General features: G+C 40.9%; 1 protein-coding gene across 1 annotated transcript in view; it reads right to left on the bottom strand.

The window, feature by feature from the left end:
* Positions 1-17,278: 17,278 nt before the first annotated feature.
* Positions 17,279-25,631, bottom strand: part of PRMT8 (protein arginine methyltransferase 8) — a 73,365-nt gene continuing 65,012 nt past the window's right edge. Inside the window, exons 9-11 of the mRNA XM_072850855.1 lie at positions 24,691-24,841; positions 19,229-19,350; positions 17,279-17,362 (exon numbers count right to left, since the gene is read on the bottom strand). Coding sequence (XP_072706956.1) covers positions 17,279-17,362; positions 19,229-19,350; positions 24,691-24,841 — 357 coding nt within the window. The remainder of the gene's footprint in view (positions 17,363-19,228; positions 19,351-24,690; positions 24,842-25,631) is intronic.

The following is a 25,631-nucleotide window of genomic DNA, read 5'->3' on the forward strand; positions in this document are numbered from 1 at the left end:
CACTAGCCCAGCAAAATGTGACAAATACTGGAGCTAGTGGGAGGGTATGGGTGGAAAAACACAGCTAAGATCACAGTTGTGAGAAAGAAAGTCTAGATGGGTGGGCAGCCCATTTTCAGTATCAGCAAGGTATTTAGTTGTCTCTTTTTGTAACTTCATCTTTAAGTACAGATAAATGGAACTGGATGTGAACTAATTTACCATGCTTCTCAGGTGGCTTTGGGGGCCAGTGCTGAGCTCAGTATTGCTGCAGCCAAACACCAGTTTGGATACCTCTGCAAGGGCCTGAAAAGCCTCAAGACTACCATTGCATAGCTCAGGGATATAGCACTCAGCTGCAGAGCTCAGTGTGGTTTCCCCGTGAGTGTGAGTGCACTGTTCTGTTTCTGCATCACCTTGCTCCCAGTTGTTACAGGACTGAACTACATTCTACTGCACTACAAGATAGTTTTGATCAAGGTCCTTTGAATCTAGACTATTAAGGTTCATCAATTGTCATAGCAACCCTGTATTGTATGGATTTATATTATGAAGCTGTAATAAGGCTGTTGCTCATCCCTTTGAAATAAGGCATAAATCACTAATGCAGCTTCTCAGTGACAGGACTTCTTTAAGTATTATTCTAACAGAGAAACTGATTTGCATTAAATGACATGTCTGTCAGCAGACAAAGACAAATGAATGATGAGTGAAACTTTCTACATGTATGCTATAGACATTTTTATTTGTAACCACACTGTAAAGTCACCTTCTACATTGAAATGCATTGGTGTCTTTAAAAGCCCCAAGGGAGGTTGTGCAAGGAATTACTAAACTCAGATAAGATGTCTGAAGCTCTTGCTTTTGTTATGTCCATGCCCCATGTAGGGTATGCTGTACAGAAGTAGAGTGCTACTCACACCAAGGCAACTGGAGAACATATACACAGACGATTAAGTAGTGGAAATTCTGTTTAATATTTGTTCCTTGACGTGATTCTTAGGATTGTGTAGAACAGTAGCTAAAGTCTGTTTTTGTCATTGCTGTGGAGACGATGTAGCTGTGCAAACATAGCATACTTAGACTTCTATAGGGTGCCATTAATCAAGAAAGTGGAGTCATACAAAATCAGCATTACAGACACCTGTCAATTGATTAAAAATTATCTGCTGGCAGGTCTCAAAATATAATGCTAAATAAGCAAAGCATGGTCTATCATGAAGGGGAATGTGTTTTATCAGATCTGCTGATAGCTTATAAAATCTCCATCCTTGGAAGCTTTCAGGACAGGTACACAAAGCCACAGTGATTTGACATAGCTTTGGGGAAAGTTATGCTTGGAGCAGTAAATTGGACTAGAAACCTCCAACATTTCCTTACAACCAACATTTCTGTGGTACAGATGGAAAAAAACAGATAATCTTTTAGTCAAGCAAACCATTCTGCATGTCTGCTTTGTATACCAATATTAAAGCCTAACAGTTAGTCTAAGACGGCTTACAACACCTGCAACATAGCATCCAAGGGTGCTATGAAAACACTCTATGGTGCAAGACATTCACAAGAAAGCAAATGTCAGTCCTATCTTCCAGAAGGGCAAGAAGGAGGGTCCAGATGACTACAGGACCGTAAGCCTTACCACAATTCCTGGGAAAGCGATGGAGCAACTAATCCTGCAAACCATTTCCAGACACATGAAGGACAAGATGGTGATCAGGAATAGTCAGCATGGAATTACAAAGGGGAAATTGTGCTTAACCAACCTGATTGTTTCTACAATGAGATGGCTAGCTTGGTGGCTAAGGGGAGAGTAACGGATGTTGTTTACCTCAACTTCAGTAAGGCTTTTGACACTGTCTTCCATAACATCCTCATTGACAAGATGACAAAGTTCAGGTTAGATAACTGGACAGGGAAGTGCTTTGAAAACTGGGTGAATGACTGGGCCCAGAGAGTCTAAAGAAGAGAAAGTTCAAGAGGGATCTTATCTGTGTGTAAATACCTGATGGAGGTGGGGAATGAAGAGGAGGGAGCCAGACTTTTCTCAGGAGTGCCCAGTGAGAGGATACAAGAGGCTACAGGCACAAATGGAAACACATGAAATTCCATCTGAATACAAGAAAATACTTTTCTTTACTGTGGAGGTGGTCAAACACTGGAATATTTTTCCCAGAGAGGTTGTGGAGTGTCCATCCTTGGAGATATTCAAAAGCCAACTATAAACGGTCCTGGGCAACTTGCTCCAGCTTGTCCTGCTTCAGCAGTGGGGTTGGACAAGATGTTCTCAAGAGGTTGGTAGATCACAGCGGTGCTTTCTGGCTCCTGAAATTCTGACTCTGTATAAAACCCCATGGGACTAGCAGGATCTAGAGACTGACTAGATTTATCCTCACTACCACAGGCAATTATGTGAGTGTGGACTATAATAAAAAGAACACATGACACACAGGCAAATAAGAGATGAGGACAGCTTAGAAGAAAAGTTTGATTTAGGTTTGGTTTTGATTTATAAGTGGATTGCCTTTTTCTGCATATCACTGAAGTACAAGCTAGAAACATCTTGCAATTAAGGAAAAGAAACAGCATATTTTGTCAGTACTGTTGAAAGAACAAGGATGGGAAGAACATAACACAGTGTCAATGTTCTGGCAAGCAAAAGTGAATTTTGCATTTGAACCCATGAACATTAGGTTGGAAGGGTCTAGGCACTTGCCCAGATTGAGACCAGATGTCCCTCTGCTTAACAGAACTCCTACTTAATGGTATCATTCAGCAATAGAACTCAAATGGAAAGTTCTCCCAGAAAACGTTATGTTTTAATGTCTCCACTACATTTGTTAGTGGGAGGTGTCAGACCAATTTACCTGGTCTTCTGAATATTTTCTGAATATTTTCAGAAGTTCTTTTCTCAATTATCTCCACATCTTTACTGGTAAAGGATACCTTCAGTTTTTGAATTCTGCTGCTTACATATCCTCAATTCATAGTTCAAAACTTGTTGTCATCATGTGTTTTATTGCTGTCTACTTGATATACAAATGCTATCCATCACATGCTGCTGTTTCAGCTTCACATAACACTTCTGTTGCTTGCTTGCCTACACTCATCCCATAGGAAAGCAAGCAAAATAGTGAGCTATTTTTTCTGAGATGCTCTGTCAGTGATGATAATAGCAATTATAGGATAATCAGACAGTTATGGAAGTAAATAGTTTTTGCTTTAATCAAGTCTCATTAGGTAATGACATTGATTTCTCATGCCAATAAATGTGAAAAATATGCCACTATGATGATAAAGTACTTCTGCTAACTGATCAGCATTACAAGTTACTGTTAATTAATGAGTTATGTATGCCTTTTTGGACTGCTATTTAATATTTCTGCATCAAAATGGTAGGGCATGTATGGTCTGTGATTAAATTCTGTTGTGACCTTAACAGAGGAATCAATTTCTGGTTCTAGGGCTGTGTTGTACTGGAAATACTGATGGTTCATTTGAGTAAATGGCAATGGCTAGACGTGAAAGCACAGAACTGAACTGCAAAAGAGGATGTTCTATTTTCCACATGAGGATTCAGGGTTCAGCTCAGGCTCGATTTTGCTGACTGCTGTGCTTCTAAATGACCATGTTTGATGAATCAGAGGAATGGCTTGAATTGTAGCGCAAACCTATATGTTCTGTGAGGAAGTAAGATTGGTTTTTGGTTGTAGTTGTTATCCCAAAGCTAACACAGTTTATTTCTGTTTCACAATCACACCGTAGTTCTCCCCAAGCTTTCTCAAAAAATGCTATCTTCATGTTGTTTGCATCATCACTTATCTCCACTGTTTGTTTCCCTGAAAAATGAGAAAAATATCAAACATACTAAGAAAACGGAAAGTGAAGGGAGTCAGGGAAATTGTATCAGTACCCGCAGAGACTGGAAAGACAGGTAAAGAGAACAGCAGAGATTGTAACAATTTTAGGATCATAAAAAACCTTTTCCTTTCCCTTCAGCAGTATCTGGACCCTGGAATAATTTTTTGTCTAAAGGACGGGTGCTCTGCTTTAGCACTCATCTGTGAGCAGTGATCTGCCGCTTTCTCAGCTGTCTATAGCACGTCTTTTTCACCCTTTTTGTGTCTATTCCCAGAAGCAGCAGCTATTTTCAGGGAACGGTCTTGTTCCCTGTAGGAACTGCCCTGGGTCATCTCAGTCAACATACTGTGCAGAAATACCAATATTCTGGGAATCTCTAGCTGATGATTCACATCCTCTTTACTCTAAAACAATATATGAAAAATGAATTTAAAAATTAATGTGTTTTTTTTCTTTTACAATGATGCTATTAGAAAACAAACACATAGTTATATCAGATCTGAACCATCAGGTTTGTTTCTTCAGTTGCTTTTTAAAAAGATTTGTCAGTGCTGTAAATTCACACAATTTTTAGGAAGTTCAGATATGATCTAAAAGACGTGTTTTCCTCCCACCTGCCTGTGTGCCTTGAGGATTAATACCTGTCCTGGTTTCAGATGGGATAGAGTTAATTTTCTTTCTAGTAGCTGGTATAGTGCTGTATTTTGGATTTAGTATGAGAATAATGTTGATAACACGCTGATGTTTTAGTTGTTGCTAAGCAGTGCTTACGCTAGTCAAGGACTTTTCAGCTTCCCATGCTCTGCCAGGCATACAAGAAGCTGGGAGGGGACACAGCCAGGACAGCTGACCCAAACTGGCCAAAGGGATATTCCATACCATATGACATGTCATGCTCAGTATACAGACTGGGGGGAGTTGGCTGGGGGGGCAGTGATCGCTGCTTGGGGACTGGCTGGGCGTCGGTTGGTGGGTGGTGAGCTGTTGCATCACTTGTTTTTTTCTTGGGTTTTGTTCCTCTCTCTCTCTTGTTGTTTTCCTTTTCATTACAATTTTTTATTATTATTATTTTATTTTATTTTATTTCAATTATTAAACTGTTCTTATCTCAACCCACGAGTTTTCTTTTGCTTTTCAGATTCTCTACCCCATCCCACTGGGGAGGGGAGGGTGAGCTGTGTGGTGCTTGGTTGCCGACTGAGGCTAAACCACGACAGATGATCTCTGAGAAACATTGAAAGGAAATGTTTCAAAAATGACTAAGAACCTCCCACTTTTCCAGTTGGAACTAGTCTGTAAATGCTTAATGCCTATTGAAAAAGAAATCACCTGGCTTTGTTGTATGTTCAAACTAGGCAAGTGCACACACTGGCATAAACTTACACCTCATATGCCAATCTGAAAATTACTCATAAAGTGGGTCCTCCATGCCACCAACACAACACAGTAAGAGAACCTGAAGTTCTCTTTAATTAGTGACCTTTGGAGTTACATTCTTTGCAAAAACCCTTAGATACATTTGTTAAGCAGTGTGTAACAGCAGCAATATATACCTAGCATCTGTTAGAAGGAAAAAAATGGGGAGGGATTACAGGTGGATAGGTGGTATAATTCATATGAAAGGCTAGGATGCAATCAAGGGTTGTATAGGGAAGAGAGGAGCTACCATGAGGGGACTAATGTGGGAACTAATTGTATCTTCCAGTATCTAATGGGGAGTTACAGTGGAAACAGAGCCAAGCTCTTCTCAGGGGCAAATAGTAGAAGAACAAGAGCCAACAGTCCCAAGTTATAACAAGAGAAATTCTAGTTGAACATAAAATGCTTCCTCATGAGATTAACACAGCACTGGAACAGCTGCCCAGAGAGGCTGGGGAATCTCTGTTCTCAGAAATGTTCATGACTTGTCTGGACAAGGTCCTGAGCAACATGAGTTATCTCTGAAGTTAGCCCTACTCTGAGCAGACGGTTAGACTAAAGACTTCCAGAAGTCTTTTCCGTTACAAATTATTCTAAGATTCTGTGAGGTTCTATAGCAAAATAACTCCAGCTATTCTGTTTTGCTGCCCCCTTTGCATTTGGAATACCTTCTTTTTTCCCCCTCATTTGTCCTCTCCGTATATAGCAGGAGTCATTGCCTGTGGCTAAAGTTATCTACGCTTACACAGCTGAGGAGTTCTGAGCCCCTAACTCCACCTGAACAAGGGAACTGACAGACTGATAAAAGGTCACTCTCTTACAAGACTCTCTGTATAAGAGAGAGGTCACGCATCACTCACTGATAAGTGGTGCCTTCCTGCTCCACGACCCTCCCCACCCCTCTCTCCTGCTACTCCTGCCTGCAAAAGAAAAGCATGCTCACCAATGAAAGCAGCCTTCTGAAAGCTAATTTCCCATTTCTACAACACTCATGGGGCTTTGTAATTTGAAAGTAATTATAATACTGTGTTGTTTTGTCTGTTATACCAGTGACACTGGGACATGCTTTTGTTAAGTAAATCTTTCTTTCTTAAGTGTTATTTACACTTTTTAAAAAAAAAAATGCCTTGCAGTGTGTATTCTGATCACAGAGAATGTTACATCTACGAGTATGCACAGTACTTGAAGTTACTGATGATACAACACAGACAGATTGTCTTCTATTACACTAAGTTCAATCCATATGAATTGGACCACTTACAGTGTTATTGACAAGATGTTGAAATGACTGCATATATGTATTTTTTATGTAAGTAGTATGTGTGTGTCCTGGTTTCGGCTGGGACAGAGTTAATTTTCTTCCTAGTAGCTGGTATAGTGCGGTGCTTTGGATTTTAGTATGAGAAAAATATTGATAACACGCTGATGTTTTGGCTGTCGCTCAGCAGTATTTCAATTGGTAAAGGACTTTTTTTCTTCAGCTCCCCATGCTCTGCCAGGTGCCCAAGAAATGGGAGGGGGCACAGCCAGGATAGTTGATCCAAACTGACCAAAGGGCTATTCCATACCATATGATGTCATGCCCAGTATATAAACTGGGGGAGTTGGCTGGGGGGTAGCAATCGCTGCTCGGGGACTGGCTGGGTGTCGGTCGCCGGGTGGTGAGCGGTTGTATAATTTATTTTTTTTTTTCCCTCCCTTTGGTTTTGTTCCTCTCTCTCTCTCTCGTTGTTTTCCTTCTCATTATAATTCATCATTATTATTATTTTGTTCCAATTATTAAACTGTTCTTATCTCAACCCACGAGTTTTCTTACTTTTGCTCTTCCGATTCTCTCCCCCATCCCACCGGGGGGGAGTGAGCGAGCAGCTGCGTGGTGCTTAGTTGCCAGCTGGGGCTAAACCATGACAGTCCTTTTTGGCGCCCAACGTGGGGCACGAAGGGTTTGAGATAATAACAGATTAACCAGAGCATATTAAGGAATTCAGATCTGTTAGTAGTTGTGGGACGTGATATTGATCCATCTGTTCCTAGCATTGGTTTACCTGATCTGCACCATGCTCATTTTTTTGCTGTACATGTTAAAGATAGGTGTTGGTTTTTGCAGTTTGCTGTGCTCTGCTTTAATTGGTGATGTTTTGCCTATGAGATTTGTTATTAAAACAGTGACCTTGGGTTTATTTTGGTATCTAAGTGCTGTACTGAAACCGTTATTGTATGTCGGGTATCATCTTATGGAGACAATTCGCAATTATACCTCTTCCTCTGAGAGGTTTTTTATGGAGGAAATGCAGAATTGTACCTTCACTACTTTCTTCTACAGTGCTTCCTCCTTCATTACAATAACTTTTCAGTATTTTGAACAACCTTGGGTAGTTAAGATAGTTCTATTGGTATTGTTTGGGAATATTGTTTCGATCTTGTCCAAGGTTAGTAAGCAATTTAAGAATATAATTCAGAGATCTGCCCCAAGGCTGGATAGTTATGAGTGGCAGGGTGTGTGGGATAGCACGGGCAAATGCCTAGGACGGTGGGCACCTCCAGTGTTTTGGAACTTCACCCCTGAACAAGTGCAGAATCCTGAAAAATTAGTAGACTATTTGGAAAAAGTATGCTGTCACCCTGGCAATTCTAGGGAGACACAAATCACTGCAATGTGCTGGGGTCTGGCCCATGCCTACCGAGCCCTGTTCAACACTATTCAAAACCCTCAAGGATCTGGTGACAAAATGACAGGCACTGCAGCTGCTCCGATTACCCCTGCGACAGGCACTGCGGCTGCTCCAGCCCCCCCTGCGACAGGCACTGCGGCTGTACCGATTACCCCTGCAACAGGCACTGCGGCTGCTCCAGCCCCGCCTGCAACAAGCACTGCAGCTGCAGCTGCTCCGGACAACTCCGTTACAAGCATTGCAGTTCAAACAGGGAACGAACCCGTGTCAGTATCAGTCGCCCCTATACATAAAAAGAAATCCTGGAAGCGAAAGTCAGCTCGTTTAGAAAGGGAAGATGAAAGAGCAGGGCCATCACAGGGAGAGGAAGAGGAAGAACTCGTAAATGAGACAGAAACCACCCGATCCCTATCCCTGAGTGAGCTGCGAGATATGCGAAAAGATTTCAGCCGTTGTCCAGGGGAGCACATTGTCACCTGGCTGCTCCAATGCTGGGATAGTGGGGCCAGTAGCCTGGAATTGGAGGGTAAGGAAGCCAAGCAGCTGGGATCTGTTTCTAGGGAAGGGGGCATTGACAAAGCGATTGGAAAAGGGGAACCAGCCCGCAGCCTCTGGAGGTGACTCCTGTCAGCTATAAAAGAAAGATATCCCTTCAAGGAAGATGTTGTATATCGCCCTGGGAAATGGACCACCATGGAGAAAGGTATCCAGTACCTGAGGGAATTAGCTGTGCTGGAAGTGATTTATAGTGACCTGGACGACATGTGGTCACCCACAGATCCAGATGAGGTCCAGTGCACAAGACCTATGTAGCGGAAGTTGGTACGAAACGCACCACCGTCATGTGCCAACTCATTGGCAATACTGACCTGGAAAGATGGAGACGGTCCAACAGTGAATGAAGCTGCTAGTAACCTCCGGGAATATGAAGAAAGTATCTCTTCCTCCCTTGTCTCAGCTGTGGAGAAACTGTCCCAGGAGTTCCAACGGTTCAAAGAAGATATGTCCTACTCCCCACCTATACGGACCAGTGTCTCAGCTATTAGGAGTCAGTGTTCTTCTGCTCAAGAAAGAGGATATAGAGGGTACACACCATGGGGCACCCTATGGTTTTACCTGCGTGACCACGGAGAGGACATGAGGAAGTGGGATGGAAAACCTACCTCAACCCTAGAGGCACGGGTACGTGAGTTGCAAGGAAAAACAATCACCAAAGGGGGTTCTTCCAGGAAAATTGCTGCTCCGGTTTCCAGTGGACAGTTCCCCAGACAGAGTGAAAGGGCTGATCTTACTTCTGATTTTAATGAAGAAACTCCTGACTCTTATATACAAGAAATGGGTAATGAATATTATGACCAGAATTAGGGGGGCCCTGCCTCCAGCCAGGTGGAGGAAAGGGACAACCGGGTTTACTGGACTGTGTGGATTCGATGGCCTGGCACATCAGACCCACAGGAGTATAAGGCTCTAGTAGACACCGGTGCACAGTGTACCCTAATGCCATCAAGCTATATCGGGGCAGAACCCATCTGTATTTGTGGAGTGACAGGGTGATCCCAACAGCTGACTGTATTGGAGGCTGAAGTGAGACTAACTGGGAATGATTGGCAAAAGCACCCCATTGTGACTGGCCCAGAGGCTCCGTGCATCCTTGGCATAGACTACCTCAGGAGAGGGTATTTCAAGGACCCAAAAGGGTACCGGTGGGCTTTTGGTATAGCTGCCTTGGAGACGGAGGAAATTAAACAGCTGTCTACCTTGCCTGGTCTCTCAGAGGACCCTTCTGTTGTGGGGTTGCTGAGGGTTGAAGAACAACAGGTGCCAATTGCTACCACAACGGTGCACCGGAGGCAATATCGTACCAAATGAGACTCCCTGATTCCCATCCATGAGCTGATTCGTCGACTGGAGAGCCAAGGAGTGATCGGTAAGACTCGTTCACCTTTTAACAGTCCTATATGGCCAGTGAGAAAGTCTAATGGAGAGTGGAGACTAACAGTAGACTATTGTGGCCTGAATGAAGTCATGCCGCCCGTGAGTGCTGCCGTGCCGGACATGCTGGAACTGCAATACGCACTGGAGTCAGAGGCAGCCAAATGGTATGCTACAACTGATATTGCTAATGCGTTTTTCTCAATCCCTTTGGCAGCAGAGTGCAGGCCACAGTTTGCTTTCACTTGGAGGGGTGTTCAGTACACCTGGAATCGACTGCCCCAGGGGTGGAAACACAGCCCTACCATTTGCCATGGACTGATTCAGGCTGCACTGGAACAGGGCGAAGCTCCAGAACATCTGCAATACATTGATGATATTATCGTGTGGGGCAATACAGCAGAGGAAGTTTTTGAGAACGGGAAGAAAGTAGTCCAGATCCTCCTGAAAGCCGGTTTTGCCATAAAACAAAATAAGGTCAAGGGACCTGCACAGGAGATCCAGTTTTTAGGAATAAAATGGCAAGATGGACGTCGTCAGATCCCAATGGATGTGATTAACAAAATAACAGCCATGTCTCCACCAACTAGCAAAAAGGAAACACAAGCTTTCTTAGGCGTTGTGGGTTTTTGGAGAATGCATATTCCAAATTACAATCTGATCATAAGCCCTTTCTATCAAGTGACCCGGAAGAAGAATGATTTCAAATGGGGCCCTGAGCAACAACAAGCCTTGGAACAAATTAAACGGGAGATAGTTCATGCAGTAGCCCTTGGGCCAGTCCGGGCAGGGCAAGACGTAAAAAATGTGCTCTACACCGCAGCTGGAGAGAATGGCCCTACCTGGAGCCTCTGGCAGAAAGCACCAGGGGAGACTCGAGGTCGACCCCTAGGGTTTTGGAGTTGGGGATACAGAGCATCCGAGGCCTGCTATACTCCAACTGAAAAAGAGATATTAGCAGCATATGAAGGGGTTCGAGCTGCTTCAGAAGTGGTTGGTACTGAAGCACAACTCCTCTTGGCACCTCGACTGCCAGTGCTGGGCTGGATGTTCAAAGGGAGTGTCCCCTCTACACATCATGCAACTGATGCTACATGGAGTAAGTGGGTTGCACTGATCACACAACGGGCTTGGATAGGAAACCCCAATCGCCCAGGGATCTTGGAATTAATTATGGACTGGCCAGAAGGCAAAGATTTCAGAATATCGCCAGAGGAGGAGGTGACGCATGCTGAGGAGGCCCCACTGTACAATAAATTACCAGAAAATGAGAAGCAATACGCACTGTTCACTGATGGGTCCTGTCGTATTGTAGGAAAGCATCGGAGGTGGAAGGCTGCTGTATGGAGTCCTATACGACAAGTGGTAGAAACTGCTGAAGGAGATGGTGAATCAAGCCAATTTGCAGAAGTAAAAGCTATCCAGTTGGCTTTAGACATTGCTGAATGAGAAAAGTGGCCAGTGCTCTGTCTCTATACTGACTCATGGATGGTGGCAAATGCCCTGTGGGGGTGGTTACAGCAATGGAAGCAGAACAATTGGCAGCACAGAGGCAAACCCATCTGGGCTGCAGCATTGGGGCAAGATATTGCTGCCCGGGTAGAGAACCTGGTTGTAAAAGTACGTCACGTAGATGCTCACATACCTAAGAGTCGGGCCACTGAGGAACATCAAAACAACCAGCAGGTGGATCAGGCTGCTAAGATTGAAGTGTCTCAGGTGGATCTGGACTGGCAACATAAGGGTGAATTATTTATAGCTCAGTGGGCCCATGACACCTCAGGCCATCAAGGAAGAGATGCAACATATAGATGGGCTCGTGATCGAGGGGTGGACTTAACCATGGACACTATTGCACAGGTTATCCATGAATGTGAAACATGCACTGCAATTAAACAAGCCAAGCGGTTAAAGCCTCTGTGGTATGGAGGGCGATGGCTGAAATATAAATATGGGGAGGCCTGGCAGATCGATTATATCACACTCCCACAAACCCGCCAAGGCAAGCGCTATGTGCTTACAATGGTGGAAGCAACTACCGGATGGCTGGAAACATATCCTGTGCCCCATGCCACTGCCCGGAACACTATCCTGGGCCTTGAAAAGCAAGTCCTGTGGCGACATGGCACCCCAGAAAGAATTGAGTCAGACAACGGAACACATTTTCGAAACAGTCTCATAGACACATGGGCCAAAGAGCATGGCATTGAGTGGGTATATCACATCCCCTATCATGCACCAGCCTCTGGGAAAATTGAACGATACAATGGACTGTTAAAGACTACACTGCGAGCAATGGGTGGTGGGACATTTAAACATTGGGATACACATTTAGCAAAGGCCACCTGGTTAGTCAACACGAGGGGATCTGTCAATCGAGCTGGCCCTGCCCAATCAAAACTTTTACGCACTGTAGAAGGGGATAAGGTCCCTGTAGTGCACATAAAAAACATGCTGGGGAAGACAGTTTGGGTTACTCCTGCCTCAGGCAAAGGCAAGCCCATTCGTGGGATTGCTTTTGCTCGAGGATCCAGGTGCACTTGGTGGGTAATGCGAAAGGATGGGGAAGTCCGATGTGTGCCTCAAGGGGATTTGATGTTGGGTGAGAATAGCCAATGAACTAAATGGTATGATGTTAACTGCTATATAATACTGTATGTCATCACTTTTATGGTTACTATACACCATATCAATAGTATTTCAATAAGGATCACCCAGATTAGTGAAGAATGAACTTCGATGAAAGCAAGCAAAGTGCAGCGGTGATGGAACCAGAACTGGCTTCAGCATGCAACAGTCCAGCACCATACACCATCTCTCCTGCCTTGAAGGGCTATTATGACAGATAGAGCCCAAAGTCATGGACTAAATGAACTTAATAAACATTTTAGAAGGATGACTCATAGACCAAGGGAATGATAATTGTGTGTACATATATATATATATATCAAGAGACAGGGAAATTGGTGGTGATTAATTGTATTAGAAAGGGTAGAACCTGGGCATGACATAAATGGTATAGAATAAGGGGTGGATACTGTCCTGGTTTCGGCTGGGACAGAGTTAATTTTCTTCCTAGTAGCTGGTATAGTGCGGTGCTTTGGATTTTAGTATGAGAATAATATTGATAACACGCTGATGTTTTGGCTGTTGCTAAGTGGTATTTACATTGGTCAAGGACTTTTTTTCTTCAGCTCCCCATGCTCTGCCAGGTGCCCAAGAAATGGGAGGGGGCACAGCCAGGATAGTTGATCCAAACTGACCAAAGGGCTATTCCATACCATATGATGTCATGCCCAGTATATAAACTGGGGGAGTTGGCCGGGGGGTAGCGATTGCTGCTCGGGGACTGCCTGGGTGTCGGTCGCTGGGTGGTGAGCGGTTGTATAATTTTTATTTATTTTTCCCTCCCTTTGGTTTTGTTCCTCTCTCTCTCTCTCGTTGTTTTCCTTCTCATTATAATTCATTATTATTATTATTATTATTATTATTTTGTTCCAATTATTACACTGTTCTTATCTCAACCCACGAGTTTTCTTACTTTTGCTCTTCCGATTCTCTCCCCCATCCCACCGGGGGGGGGAGTGAGCGAGCAGCTGCGTGGTGCTTAGTCGCCAGCTGGGGCTAAACCACGACAGTGTGGGATGTCTTTTACAGGTAAAGGAGAGTGACTGTTTTGTGACTGTTTTATCTTCTTAAAGCAGGGATTTATTCTTCATTATATACATAGAATACCATGTATCCTTTATAAAATTACCTTCTAAGTGAAGGAAGTTTCTCTTGATTATTTACAATCAAATCTGTATGTGGTAAATTAATTTATGAATTAATATTAAATTTAAGACAAATCCTGTAAGAAATTATCTCAGATAAGGTTCTTCAAACTAGCTCTGTAGTAAAAACATGCTGTCTCGAGTAATATTCTTCGCTATATTCTGGACCATTTCAACCCCTATTATAAGTCTAAGACAGTGTAAAAAGGCTCTAAAACTCCTAATTCTGCACATAGAAAGGTCCCCAGAACAAGCTCTGCAAAAACCAGACCAAACCAACGAAAACCAAAACAAAACTGTGAAACTTTAATAACATCTGGCAAGGGCTAGTTGGTGCTGGGAATCAGAAATGCATGTGAGAATAGAGTCATACTATACTGTTCTGTGGAGAACCTTGGGAACACAGCGTGGCCCTCTTAACATTAGGGACTACCTCCCTAATCCTACAAGCATTGCAAGTGCGATTTGCACACTATGTCTTTTAGAGACATGCTCAGTATCTAGATTTTTTGGATGCTCCTTTGTGTTTCAAGTGACACGACAGTCCCTGAGAAGAGTTTTAATACTTTTGTCTTAAGATTAGAGTCCAGGCAGAAGCAACCTGCTTTCTGTTTTCTCCAGTGCTGTCTTTGTTACTCATCAGGGAGAGTCTTTTTTGTAAATATTGTATTTCAGTTTATTTCTCATGCTCTGTCCTCAGCTCTTGATCTTCTTTTCCTGTCAGTGGGAAGGAAAAGAAAAGCTTTAAACATATGCCTGTTTCAGATGTCAATGGTCGTTTTGTCATTAGTATTTTAATGCAAAGCTTTGAAGATCAGTGGCTTGGGTTCAACCCTTGAGTCCATGACAGACCTTCTTATTCAAGCCTTGAAAAGATTAGGCTAAGACTCTGTGGTAGTTACCCAGACTTGTTGGATTGCTGAGGAAAGCCTATCAGGAGATTGCACCTGGCCTGCAAGCTCTTTGCATATCTGTTTCACCAATGCTGACCTAACAGATCTTGTGTATGCTGAGCTCATTGATGCTTTCAAAACCTTAGTGGTAGGTAACACCTGTAATGGCCTCGGAAGCCTAAATTTTCTTTTTGATCACTGTAATTTGAAGATACTCAGCACTGTAGTAGGCACTCTCAGTTCTTTATGTAATGGAGAAATACGTGATATGCTTTTGATGTGAAGAAAAGCACAAGCCAGTTTCCCAGGACTGAATGTGACTGAAGTCTGGTCATCACCCCAGAACTGTGCCATTAACAGTATCAGCAAGGACTTAAATCTTGCAACGCCGAAGTGAATGGGCACTTGTAGTAAGAAGGGAAGGTGGCCACTGTTGAAGAGAGACCTACATTTCATTGTCATTAGGTGAAAGATGAGGCAGAAAGGGCAGTGCTTAAAATACCTCTCAAACTGGTTAATGAGCTGTTCTGATCAAGTTTTCTTTGCTGCTTCTTGTCCAGTGATTTCTGTCAGGCAAAAATGACACATTCTCAGTAAAGGCAGGCAGACCTTTGTGAATTCTCTTTTTTTTTTTTTTTCTTTTGGTGATTTGTCTTTTCTTTTTTTAAACAAGGTGGGTTTGGGTTTTTTTCCTTTATTATTATTTTAGTATTAAAGATATTAAAGATTCATGCAGTGGGCAAGAGAAGTGGATGGTTTGAAGTGCTGTCAAAGTGTAAGACAAACAAAGCAAGAGTCTTTCCTCTTTCAGTTATAGTCCGCTCAGTGATTACTGGCAAAGGAGAAGATTAAAACATTATTTGAGTATCTTGATGTAAATGGAGGAGGCTGAGAAAAAATCTGGTAGAATTCCTTACCCTAAAGTCCTAGAATCACAGAAGTGTTAGTAGAAAGTGACTTCTAGAGGTTTTTCTCATCCAAGCCATTACTGAAAGAGTAGCTGATCTAGCTATGAACTGATCCCTTGAAAATGACTGCAATATTTGACAGATAAAATCCTAGTCATTTTGTGAGGACAGTTGTTCATCCTCATTCCAAGAAAATGAAAGAAAAGTGCTTTAAAACAACAGTGATTAACTACACCGCAAACAGTATCTTTTACTGCTGAATTACAGTTTAATTTCATTCCATGTGAATTATTTCATTCCATACAATGAATGGATTTCAATCCATACAATCCAATGAATTCCAATGAATGGATTTCATTCCATACAATCCCTAGAACACAATCTTTAGACCATAAGAAAATGGAGGCACTGTACAGTTTTTGTGAAGGGAAAAACAATGGAAATATGTTTTTTAAAAGTGAAAAGTTGACAAATACTGGCAAAATACATCTATAAGTATGCTTTATTTGCAGGTGATTAAAAAGATTTTTAGGCAAAAAAATAGTCAATCTCATCCAATACATGATGGATTTAGTGCCTAATGCCAGACAGACTGGAAAATGGGTAGATGGGACTGATGATGCAGTTTTTGACGAGTTACATGTGATTAATGGTCAACATTCATATAGTAAAAAGACTTGATACATACGTATGAAGAATTATAAGCAATTAATATTTTAACCATAAGCAAGAGTTATTGTAAGAAAAATAAGGGCTGTAAGGGGATGGGGAAGCTACAGACATCTTAGTAATATCAGAAGCCATAGACATTTTTTAAAAGACATAAGCTCGTTCCTGCAAATCACTGTACTCTTGAGAATAGTATTTGCAATTTAAAACTTACCTAAAACATCACCAAAAGGAAACACTAATTCCTATTTTTTTTTAAATTATTTTGTATTAAGAATCTTGCGAAGAACTGAAATATGGCATGGCCAAGAAACATGAATTACCCACCATTTCAGAGACTTTGCATTCATCACATTTAAATACTAGGTGTCTGATTTCAGAAGGTCTCATGCAAAATCCAGCTATAAAAACTCACCACATAATATTTTCAACGATAAAAAGCTAATGTTTTTTAAAGCTCTGACAGACATTGAGTTGTGAATGTGAATTTTAAAACTAATGGTCCACATTTTCCAGAGGACATTCAAAAAGATAGTTGTTGAACTTTCTATAAATGCCCAGCTCTTATCTACACTTTGCATGGAATATTTACCAAAGCTATAACTTTGGACAGTTAATGGAATACATCACTGCCTAGCATAGTGCCAGAGGTAACATCATTATCTTTCCATAACTGCATAATGAAAATTAAATAATCACAAAGCAAATTCCTATTATGAAATGACATTTTTTTCTCATGTACAATATATATATTAATTTATATCGAATATAAGTCCAGTAATACTATCACAGTAATGTGCTGTAGTGGTCTTTCTTAGTGAGAAAACTGCCCTAATCATCTTTAACATGCAAAGCTTGGAAGAACCAGAAATTCACAGTAAGTAGTACAATTTGTATATGCATCTTCTGCCACCCTAAAGTTAACCAGAACACTCAAGACTGTTGCTTATTTTTTCTATATGTTTGACAAAAGCTACAGTTCTGTATACTGTACATTCACAGTGGGATCCCAGTCCCCTGTACTATCTGCAAGAAGGATCAGGTTACCACTTTCCATCAGAGTAAACATTCTAGTATTTAATATAATAATCTTGTGAACAGTTGTTCCTAGCTTGAAGTTCAGCAGGTCAGGACGTGATAAAATTCTCCTTTTCATCTCTCTGAAAGGTTTCTTGCTAGCGCATTTTGTAGTCATTAGATACTGACATTTCACATAGCTGTCCTTTAAAATCCAAGTCTACTGTGAAATCCAGGTCACGCTGTAAAAAGATTTAAATGTAACATGTTAGTAAGACCATAAGTTTAGTGTATGAATTCAGTTATCATTGCTTGGGTTGAAAAGACCTGCAGATTCAAGAGATACCTACTGTGGTTTCTAACTTCTTTTGTTTTCAAATGTTGCTAACACTGAAAAAGCAGGATATAGGATGTGTAATAGTATTCACTATACAATCTATGTCTAGGGCATGTTTGTGTATTCTTCCTAAGGCTGATTTAGTGTCCTGGTTACAACTAGGAAGCTTCTGAAATGCTGTGCTAGCACACGTATTCTATAACAATTTTTTAAGGGTATCCCTCATTGAGATACTCTTAATCTAGGGTAAAGTGCTTTCACACTAGGAGTTATTCCAGAATAGATCTAGTAAACTTCCCATTGTAGAGAAGCCCTCAGTCATTCTTTATCTTATAATGACATGTTTTTTGGAAAGAGGCAGTACATAGCCCTACACAATGAATCTGTCTCTCTACAAGCTTTTGAAAGGCTTCATGTTTCAGAAGAACAAAGCACTAACAAATCCTTTTGAACCAAGGTGGTCTCTCTGTCTTATGATAACGATCAAGAACACATTAATTTTAGCATCTAAAATTGCATTCAGGTGCTTACTGCTGGGCAAACAAATTTGAAATATTTTCTTCATTTTTCCCTCAAAAGAAAATTGATACATTCAACCCAAAAGAAAATGTTCCAGTCCCCCAAGGACAATGTAAAGGTGGGAAACAGACTATTTTCCTCTACTTTCACAGCAAGTGGTAGATTCAGGAGTGAATGTGCTTGTTTTAATGCCAAGTTTATTTTGTGTTTATTTCTTCCCCTGTATCAACACTACTATGAAAACCATATCCAATCTGTATTTGGTACAAAAAAGGAAAAGTAATACAAAAAAGGAAAAGTAATGCAAAAAAGGAAGGCAATGAAATGTTAAGATTTGCTGCAGTCAACAAATACAATATTTCAACAATTACAACTGCATGGACGGATTATAACCAGGTTATTTTAATGGCTGTATGTTGTAATAGAAAATGAAGAGATTCTGCTCAAGGTTTTTGGCAGAAAATGGTGCCACTGTTTCTCCCAGAAGCCATACTTCTCATGTCTTTCTCTTCTATACAGGCATGGGTTGTCCATCAGATGATGTCTCATAGTCTCCTTACAAGTTAAAAGAAGCACTGAATAACTGCTACTTGGTGAGGGATTCAGCCCGTAGCAGAGAAACTGAGGAAGTTTTCACAAGTCATATCCATCCACCAGTGTGATATCCATCATGCTTTAGCTTTAGTCTTAAAAAACACATCTGTGTTTTCTATGGAAAGCCACAATTCTTAAACAACCATATCACTTGACTAGTGAGTTCAAGTACCTTTGATCAGTGAGTTCATACAGAGGTTGAGCTGAAATCTGTTACTTAATTTCCTAAAGAAGAGTTCTTGGGCACTGAGTGTGAAATCTGGCTATAGACGTGGAACTGAAGTACTTACTCTTGATCATCCTGTGTTGGCAGAAGGGATCTTACCATTGATTTTAGTGACAGTATGAAGAGACCCTTGCCTACTTGTGTCACAAAATGTGAGCCAAGCTGATTGCAGAGGGCAGCTGCCTTGGTGATGTACTTGAATCATTTCTTCCTTCCCATGCTAGCTTGTTTGCAGGCTGAGTTCTGTAACATTAGCACTGCATTATCATTGGTGTCACCAGCTTTGGTGAAGCTGTGACTACAGCTCTTACTAATAAACATGAATTTAGAGCCTTTAGCATGATCATTGTTTTACTTATATGCATTTTATTTACTGTTGATTATAGTTTGTGATCAATGGAGTTGGAATTAGAATCAGTGATGCTGACTCACCACATTTTTTGCATTTGGTTTCATGGATATAGTCCCATAGATTTCTTCTCCTCGTCTCACAGTTAAATAGTCCTCTAAGTAGAAGACAGTTTGCTTCCAGTGAGTATAGGGAGCATCAGGTGCTAAAAAATATATATGGGTATTATTTATAGAAATTTCATCTTTGTCTTACAAATCAAATTAAGACTTGGGAACAATTGAAAAAAGCCTTTCTTCTCATAGAATGCTTTAACTTATATACTATATTAGCAAACATGCTTTACAACAACACAATTCTATTGACTGTCAGTGGGTTGTCTTCTGATTTTTACTGGAGTATGTCAGATGTGAATCATACCCAGCAAGAAGGATTCCACAAAGGGGGTGCTTTGAAAGTCAGAAATCTAAATTAGTTCAAAAACCAATTACACAAAACCATGAAAGAAAGGTTCATCAAAAACTATTAATCACAATGACACAGATGAAACCTTTGACTCATGATCCCGGGACAGCAGATTTTATAGTTTCTGGGAGGACACAGCTGGGGAAAGGGCACTTGCACCTTGAACTGTTTTTGGACTTTTTAAAGGCATATGCTATGAGCAATTTGACAGAGATGGATACTGGTCTAAATTAATTTCTAGTCTTGCTTAGCAGAATCATTTTGATGACCTTCTGCTATTTCAGGTTTTTATTTTAGTTATTTGTTTTTCTTTCTGATTTAAATTCAAATCTTTGAGCATTGCCTAATGACCTTGCATTGGTTACTTCTTGTTTCTAGCATTCTTGCAGTTAAGAGCATCTAGGAACCTAAGAATAGCTGTACAAGTTCAGAGACTTCCTGACCTTGGAAAAAAGCCTCTGATAAATTTATTTTTCTTCCATTTGTTTCCCCAATCACTTTTTTGATGCAGACATGGGCCCATTGTATTGAATCATGTTATTAGTATCTTAACACTGTTTAATAAAACAATGATCTCCTTTCATTTCAACATCATGTTTCAAAAAAATATTTGGCTTTAGAAATTGTTTGTGACTGGGGAAATAATGAAGCTTTTTTTAAAAAACTGTCAGGACAGGAATTTTTAACAGTTCTTTTTTTTCCAAATTGTAGAATCAGAAGACTGATATAAACAAACTTTTGTCAGAAACTGTGTTGGCAAACTGATATCTTCCAAAGGAAAAGTATTTTACCAGATAACCTCTGGCTATATGTCTAGACAGTTTTAATGATTGTTAATCTCAATTGCTAAATGGAGAGATCTTCTTGCAGGATTTCAGATCCAGAATCTGTTTTCCATTTGGACATGCTTCTGTAAAATTTCTAACTGAAAACATGTTAGACCAAAACTAAACTGAACTTCTATTTTAAATCATAACTGCTATCTTGTACACACACATGTACATGTGCACATGCCCTTATGCAGAGCTATCTTCCTTAGAAAAGCCTGACATATCTGGAAACTTGTGCTCCATGAACAGGGTGACGTGTGTGGAATGTAGGCACAGGTCTTCAAGTCCACTCCAAATCACACAATTATTTTCTTCATAATTAAAAAAATGATATGTCAATGAAGTGGCACTTCCTCATGTCCTACAAACTTGGATATCTTACTGAATTCAGTAGAGCTTTGCCAACAGACACTAGCTGAGAATCCAGACCAGTCTTCTAGACAGTGGTGTCTAGTCCTTCAGTTACAGAAGGCCAAATGACCTTTTTATGGAGTAACTTGTTCCGCACCTACCTTATCATGATGTGATGAATAGAAGCAGAGAACCACTTCCCTCAACCTCCTGTCTACATTCATGCTGATACAGGTCAGGGTGATTGGCCATATTTGCTGCAAAGGCATATTTCTGACTCATGTTCAGTTTGTTGCTCACCAGAATCCAAGAGTCTTTTCCAACAAAGCTGATTTCTATCCAGTTGGCCCAAGCAATAGCATGGAGTTGTTTGGTCCCAGCTGCAGAACTTTGCATTTGGCGTTGCTGAACTTTATAAGGTTCTCATCAGCCCATTTTGAACTTCTGTAGGTCTCTCTAAATAGCAACCCTTTCTCTGCAGCCTATGCTCCTCCCACTTTGGGATCATCAAGAAATTTGCTGAGAGTGCACTCTATCCCATCATCCAGGTCATTAATAAAGATGTGGAACAATATTGACTTCACTGTTGGTCACGTGTGAGATGCTACTAATAACTGGCCTCTGGTTTGACTTTGCTGATTGACACATTTTGAGCCAATTTTTCCCCCATGTTATTGTTCACTTATCCAGTCTGTATCTCACCAATATAGCTGTAAGGATGCTATGCCAGGGTGTATAAAAGGTCTTGCTAAAGTCAAGGTATACAACAGCCACTGATCTTCCCTCATCCACACAGCTAGGTGTCTAGAAGGCAAGCAGGTTGGTCAGGTATAATTTGCTTTGGTAAATCCATGCCAGCTGTTCTCAATCTCCTTCTTCTCCTTCATACAGCTAGAAATAGTTTCCAGGTGGATTTCTGTCATAACCTTCACAGGCACTGAGGTGAGGTTGACTGGCCTGTAGTTCCATGGATGGTGCTTACTGCAGTTCTTTAAGATGGATCTGATAGCTGCCTTTTTCTAATCGAGAACCTTCCCCATCACCACGACCTTTTAAAGATGTTAGAGGGTAGCCTTACAATGATATTGACCAGCACCCTCAGCATGCTTGGATGCCTCCTGTCTGGTCCTATGGACTTGTTTAAGGTTCTGTAGTCCTAATGGCATACCTCGAGGCACAACTCACGTACTATCAGTTTCATGGTATAAAAACCCTACTTCTCCAATGGCTGCAGGGCACCTCTCCCATTGTTTTAGATACTTTGAATAACAATTAACCCCTCCACATAAATAGTACTTGTCTTAGTGCAATTAGAGGGGGACCACATGGGACCTAGAGTAAACCCTGGACCAAGTACTCTGCAGAGAAGTCACAACCAATTGGTTCCCCCAGGCTTCAGAGTGGTCCCTAGATCTGCTATAATTGGTGATATGGCTGTAGCCTCATTTACATCAAAGAAGGCCAGAGTGAACTTTGGTTTTGGAAGAAGCCCTTGTCAAAAAAACACAAACAACTTGAGCATGGACTTGAAAATCTTAAGCATTTGACTTTGCATGGATATCTGGCTAGCAGCTCTTCCTCATTTGCGTGCAATGACACCCAACCTTTTTTATTTGGTGGGCCATACAGCCTGCTGGAGAAGTTAGTTACTGAAGTAAGATGTTCAGAGAATTGGCAGTAAAGCAAAGAAAATCCTTCAATAGGAGAAATGTAGCATGTGCCAAGTGACAGGAGACAGAATTTGGAGACATAGGAAGCCTCTCCAAGCAAGCCTCCAAGGAGGCTGAGCCACCAGTAGCTAAGAGATCTAGTTGCAGAAAGAATGATGAGAGAGGGCAAGTCATCAAAGCTTGAAAGGATCCTAGAATGGGAGTGTATGACTATGCATTCAGAACCTCTGAAGCAGCAGCCTGTGGGAGCTACAGATAGTTTAGAGAAGCTAGGTTTTCAGGCACTGCTGATGCACACTGTTCTTGATAGAGGTTCAGAAATATTAGAGATTGTGACTCCTTTCCCCTCTTTTTTATGACAGGTAAGCACAAAATACCTTGTACATATATGTGCAAGTTGAGGTGGGTCTGTAGAAACTGCTCTGTAAGAAAAACACTATGCCAAATTTGGTATCTGCCCTAGGCTTTTGTCCAAATGTAGCCTCTTCTTCCTAATACTATTTAATCTCTCTCCTTCCTCAAGTTCTCCCTTCCTATGTGCTAAGGGAAGCTAAGCACACCTGTGGTGGTCTTGCAGAACATTTTCTGTCTAAATGCCTGAGTGAGCCCTATTTATTCCATACACCCAAGAGGCAAGAAGAGTCAAGAAAGTCCTTATCCCAGCCATCTTTTGCTATACTGATACTGAAGCAAGTCTATGTCTACTCTGCAGGCAAGCAACGTCTTGCAATAACATAATGGGTCCTTTTCCTTGCCACGTTTGATGCCTGTTCACTGGGATGTCTAAGAGTCAAGCAAAGAATGGCTGGGTTTGAGGGCCAGATTTGTTGATGGGACACATTTGACTGGAAAACATTAATAAAATATCCTAATTTATTCAACGGATGTTTCTTAAAACATATATGTTCATATGCACACATAAAACAGAAGCATGTTTTATTATTCCTTTGCAGATGAAGCCACATTCTCAATGATATGAAAGACCTTTCATGTTGTTCTAACAATATAAATAGACCTCCTTTACTAAGGTAAGTTTCAGTTAACATCACAACACTGTAACTACACCCTTCATTCAAAGCTATTTTTTACAGAAAATTGGAGGTTTGACTACATTACCTTTTAGAAAAGATTAATGGGCTGCCTGCTGCTGAAAGAATCAGCCTTCTGTGGAAAAAACAAATGCCTAAAACCTAAAGTGTTTTCCACCTTAGATAATTTTGTTCAGCATAAGCTCAGAAATATTAACACTTCAGGATACCACTGCAGTGCCTCACAGATTGTTCATGTCTCCCTAGCTATATACTGATTCTTATAATGGTGTGGGAAATACTATAGTATAAAACATTTATAGAATGACCAGGGAAACATGGTTACTGAAAAACATAAGAATATGAAGTACCAAATAACATCATCCATATGGTTATACTTCTAGAATAAAATATAAATAAGTATTTTAACAAAGTACTTTGAGCTTTGAATCTCATGTAAAGGGTTGAGAACTCCTGTAAAGGGAGAAAACAAGAGATTTCTAATCATATTTAACTTACTTCAGGTCCCATTTACACCTGTTTGAGTTGTGTAACGGTGCTAACTGCAACCAGCACCAACTGTAATTTGTTGCTCTTGTCATTAAAGCAGTAATGAGGTTTTTACATTTTTTACAACACTGGCTGGTTTATTCACTCTGGTAAATGATGCCTTACAGGAATGGATTTATTCCTTTAAATATCTGCTCATCAAGGTAAGTTAGAGTTTCACATTTGGGTTGTTAGAGCCGATTTACATAAGCAGTATGTGTGTGGTTATACCTTGGAAAAAACCCAATGGTTTTGTTCTAGACTCTGAGATGAGCAAGAGCTTTTGTTGAGTTTTAGATTTGGGGGAAACTAGGATGCAGAGCTGCTATCTCTTACTGAGCCAATAATTGCCTGTCTAATCTGAGAAACTTGACAGAGGATTTAGATATAACTGGTGATGGGCATAAACTCCTGGGTCATAATTCCCGCTGAGCTCTAAGCTTGGTAGCCATTGTGAAATCCTGCCTCTGTTTTTGCAGAATTCCTACAAGCAGTTGTCCTTTCCCCATCCTGCACCCCTCCCCCAAAGTGACAATAATTTTTGTCACTGAAATTCAAACCTGGTGGTACAGTAAACCTTCATGTACCATCTGACCAGTAGCACTGATATATTGATAGCAACAGAAATGAAATTAAAAGAAATACAGATTACCTGTAGAAAATCCCATCTTCTTGTGACACTTCGTAAATTCAATATTGAAATAGGTGACCAAGGCATGAATGTAATCATTACGCTGAATTTGGAGGCAGAATGCAGAAGTAAATGCCAATTCTTCAGTCTTCACTGTATAAATATCTACTTCCTGTTTTGAGGAGAAAGAAAAAGACATTTGGATGCAGATGCCTGTGACTCTAAGGGTGATGTACTTAAGCATTTTATTTAATGATCAGCAACAAAGACAACAGGCAGCCCTTTAACACTGTAAGAAATCAATGGTACATTTGAATATACCAAATCGTCAGCAAATGATCCAGTTATCTGACTAAGCTGACAGAGTGTGATAAGAGAGGCCACTCACAGAAGAGTGTGTGTCCTTGGGAATGGCAGGGAGGGGCTGTGGGAGCTGGAGGAAATAAAGGTAAAAACATGCTTTGACAAATATAGGCACAATGAATGTTGAAATGGAGATACAGGTCCCAGTTCTAAGACCTTTCATCATCAGGGACTGTCAGCATGAGGAAAGATGGCAGACTTGGGTTTTTAATAAAAATAAACTTCTGATTTGTTTGAGCATCTCTGGAAGGGAATGTACTTTGACTGCGTCAAGCAGTTAAAACATTTGAGGCATGACGGGGGCCTGCTTTTTGCTGATAATGCTTTCTAGTCCTGTGTCAGATAACCAATTCCAAATAGTAAGCACAAGGTATCTTGCTCTTGAACTAGACAGAAGCAAATCATGTAAATCGTACTGTGGCTTGATTGCAGTAGTTGTGAACAATGATGTAGTCTCCGAGATTGCTTATTTCCATCAATATTTAAATCTCACTGTTCAAGGCTTACACTGAGTTTTTTAGATGGATCTGATTTTCCTAGCTAGGTATTGCTTTTATCTGTGTTGTTTCCAAAACTGGTAGTCATGATAGGGAGGATAC

The sequence above is a fragment of the Ciconia boyciana genome, chromosome 1 (genome assembly GCF_034638445.1).
Source record: "Ciconia boyciana chromosome 1, ASM3463844v1, whole genome shotgun sequence".
In the NCBI taxonomy this organism is placed as follows: domain Eukaryota; kingdom Metazoa; phylum Chordata; class Aves; order Ciconiiformes; family Ciconiidae; genus Ciconia; species Ciconia boyciana.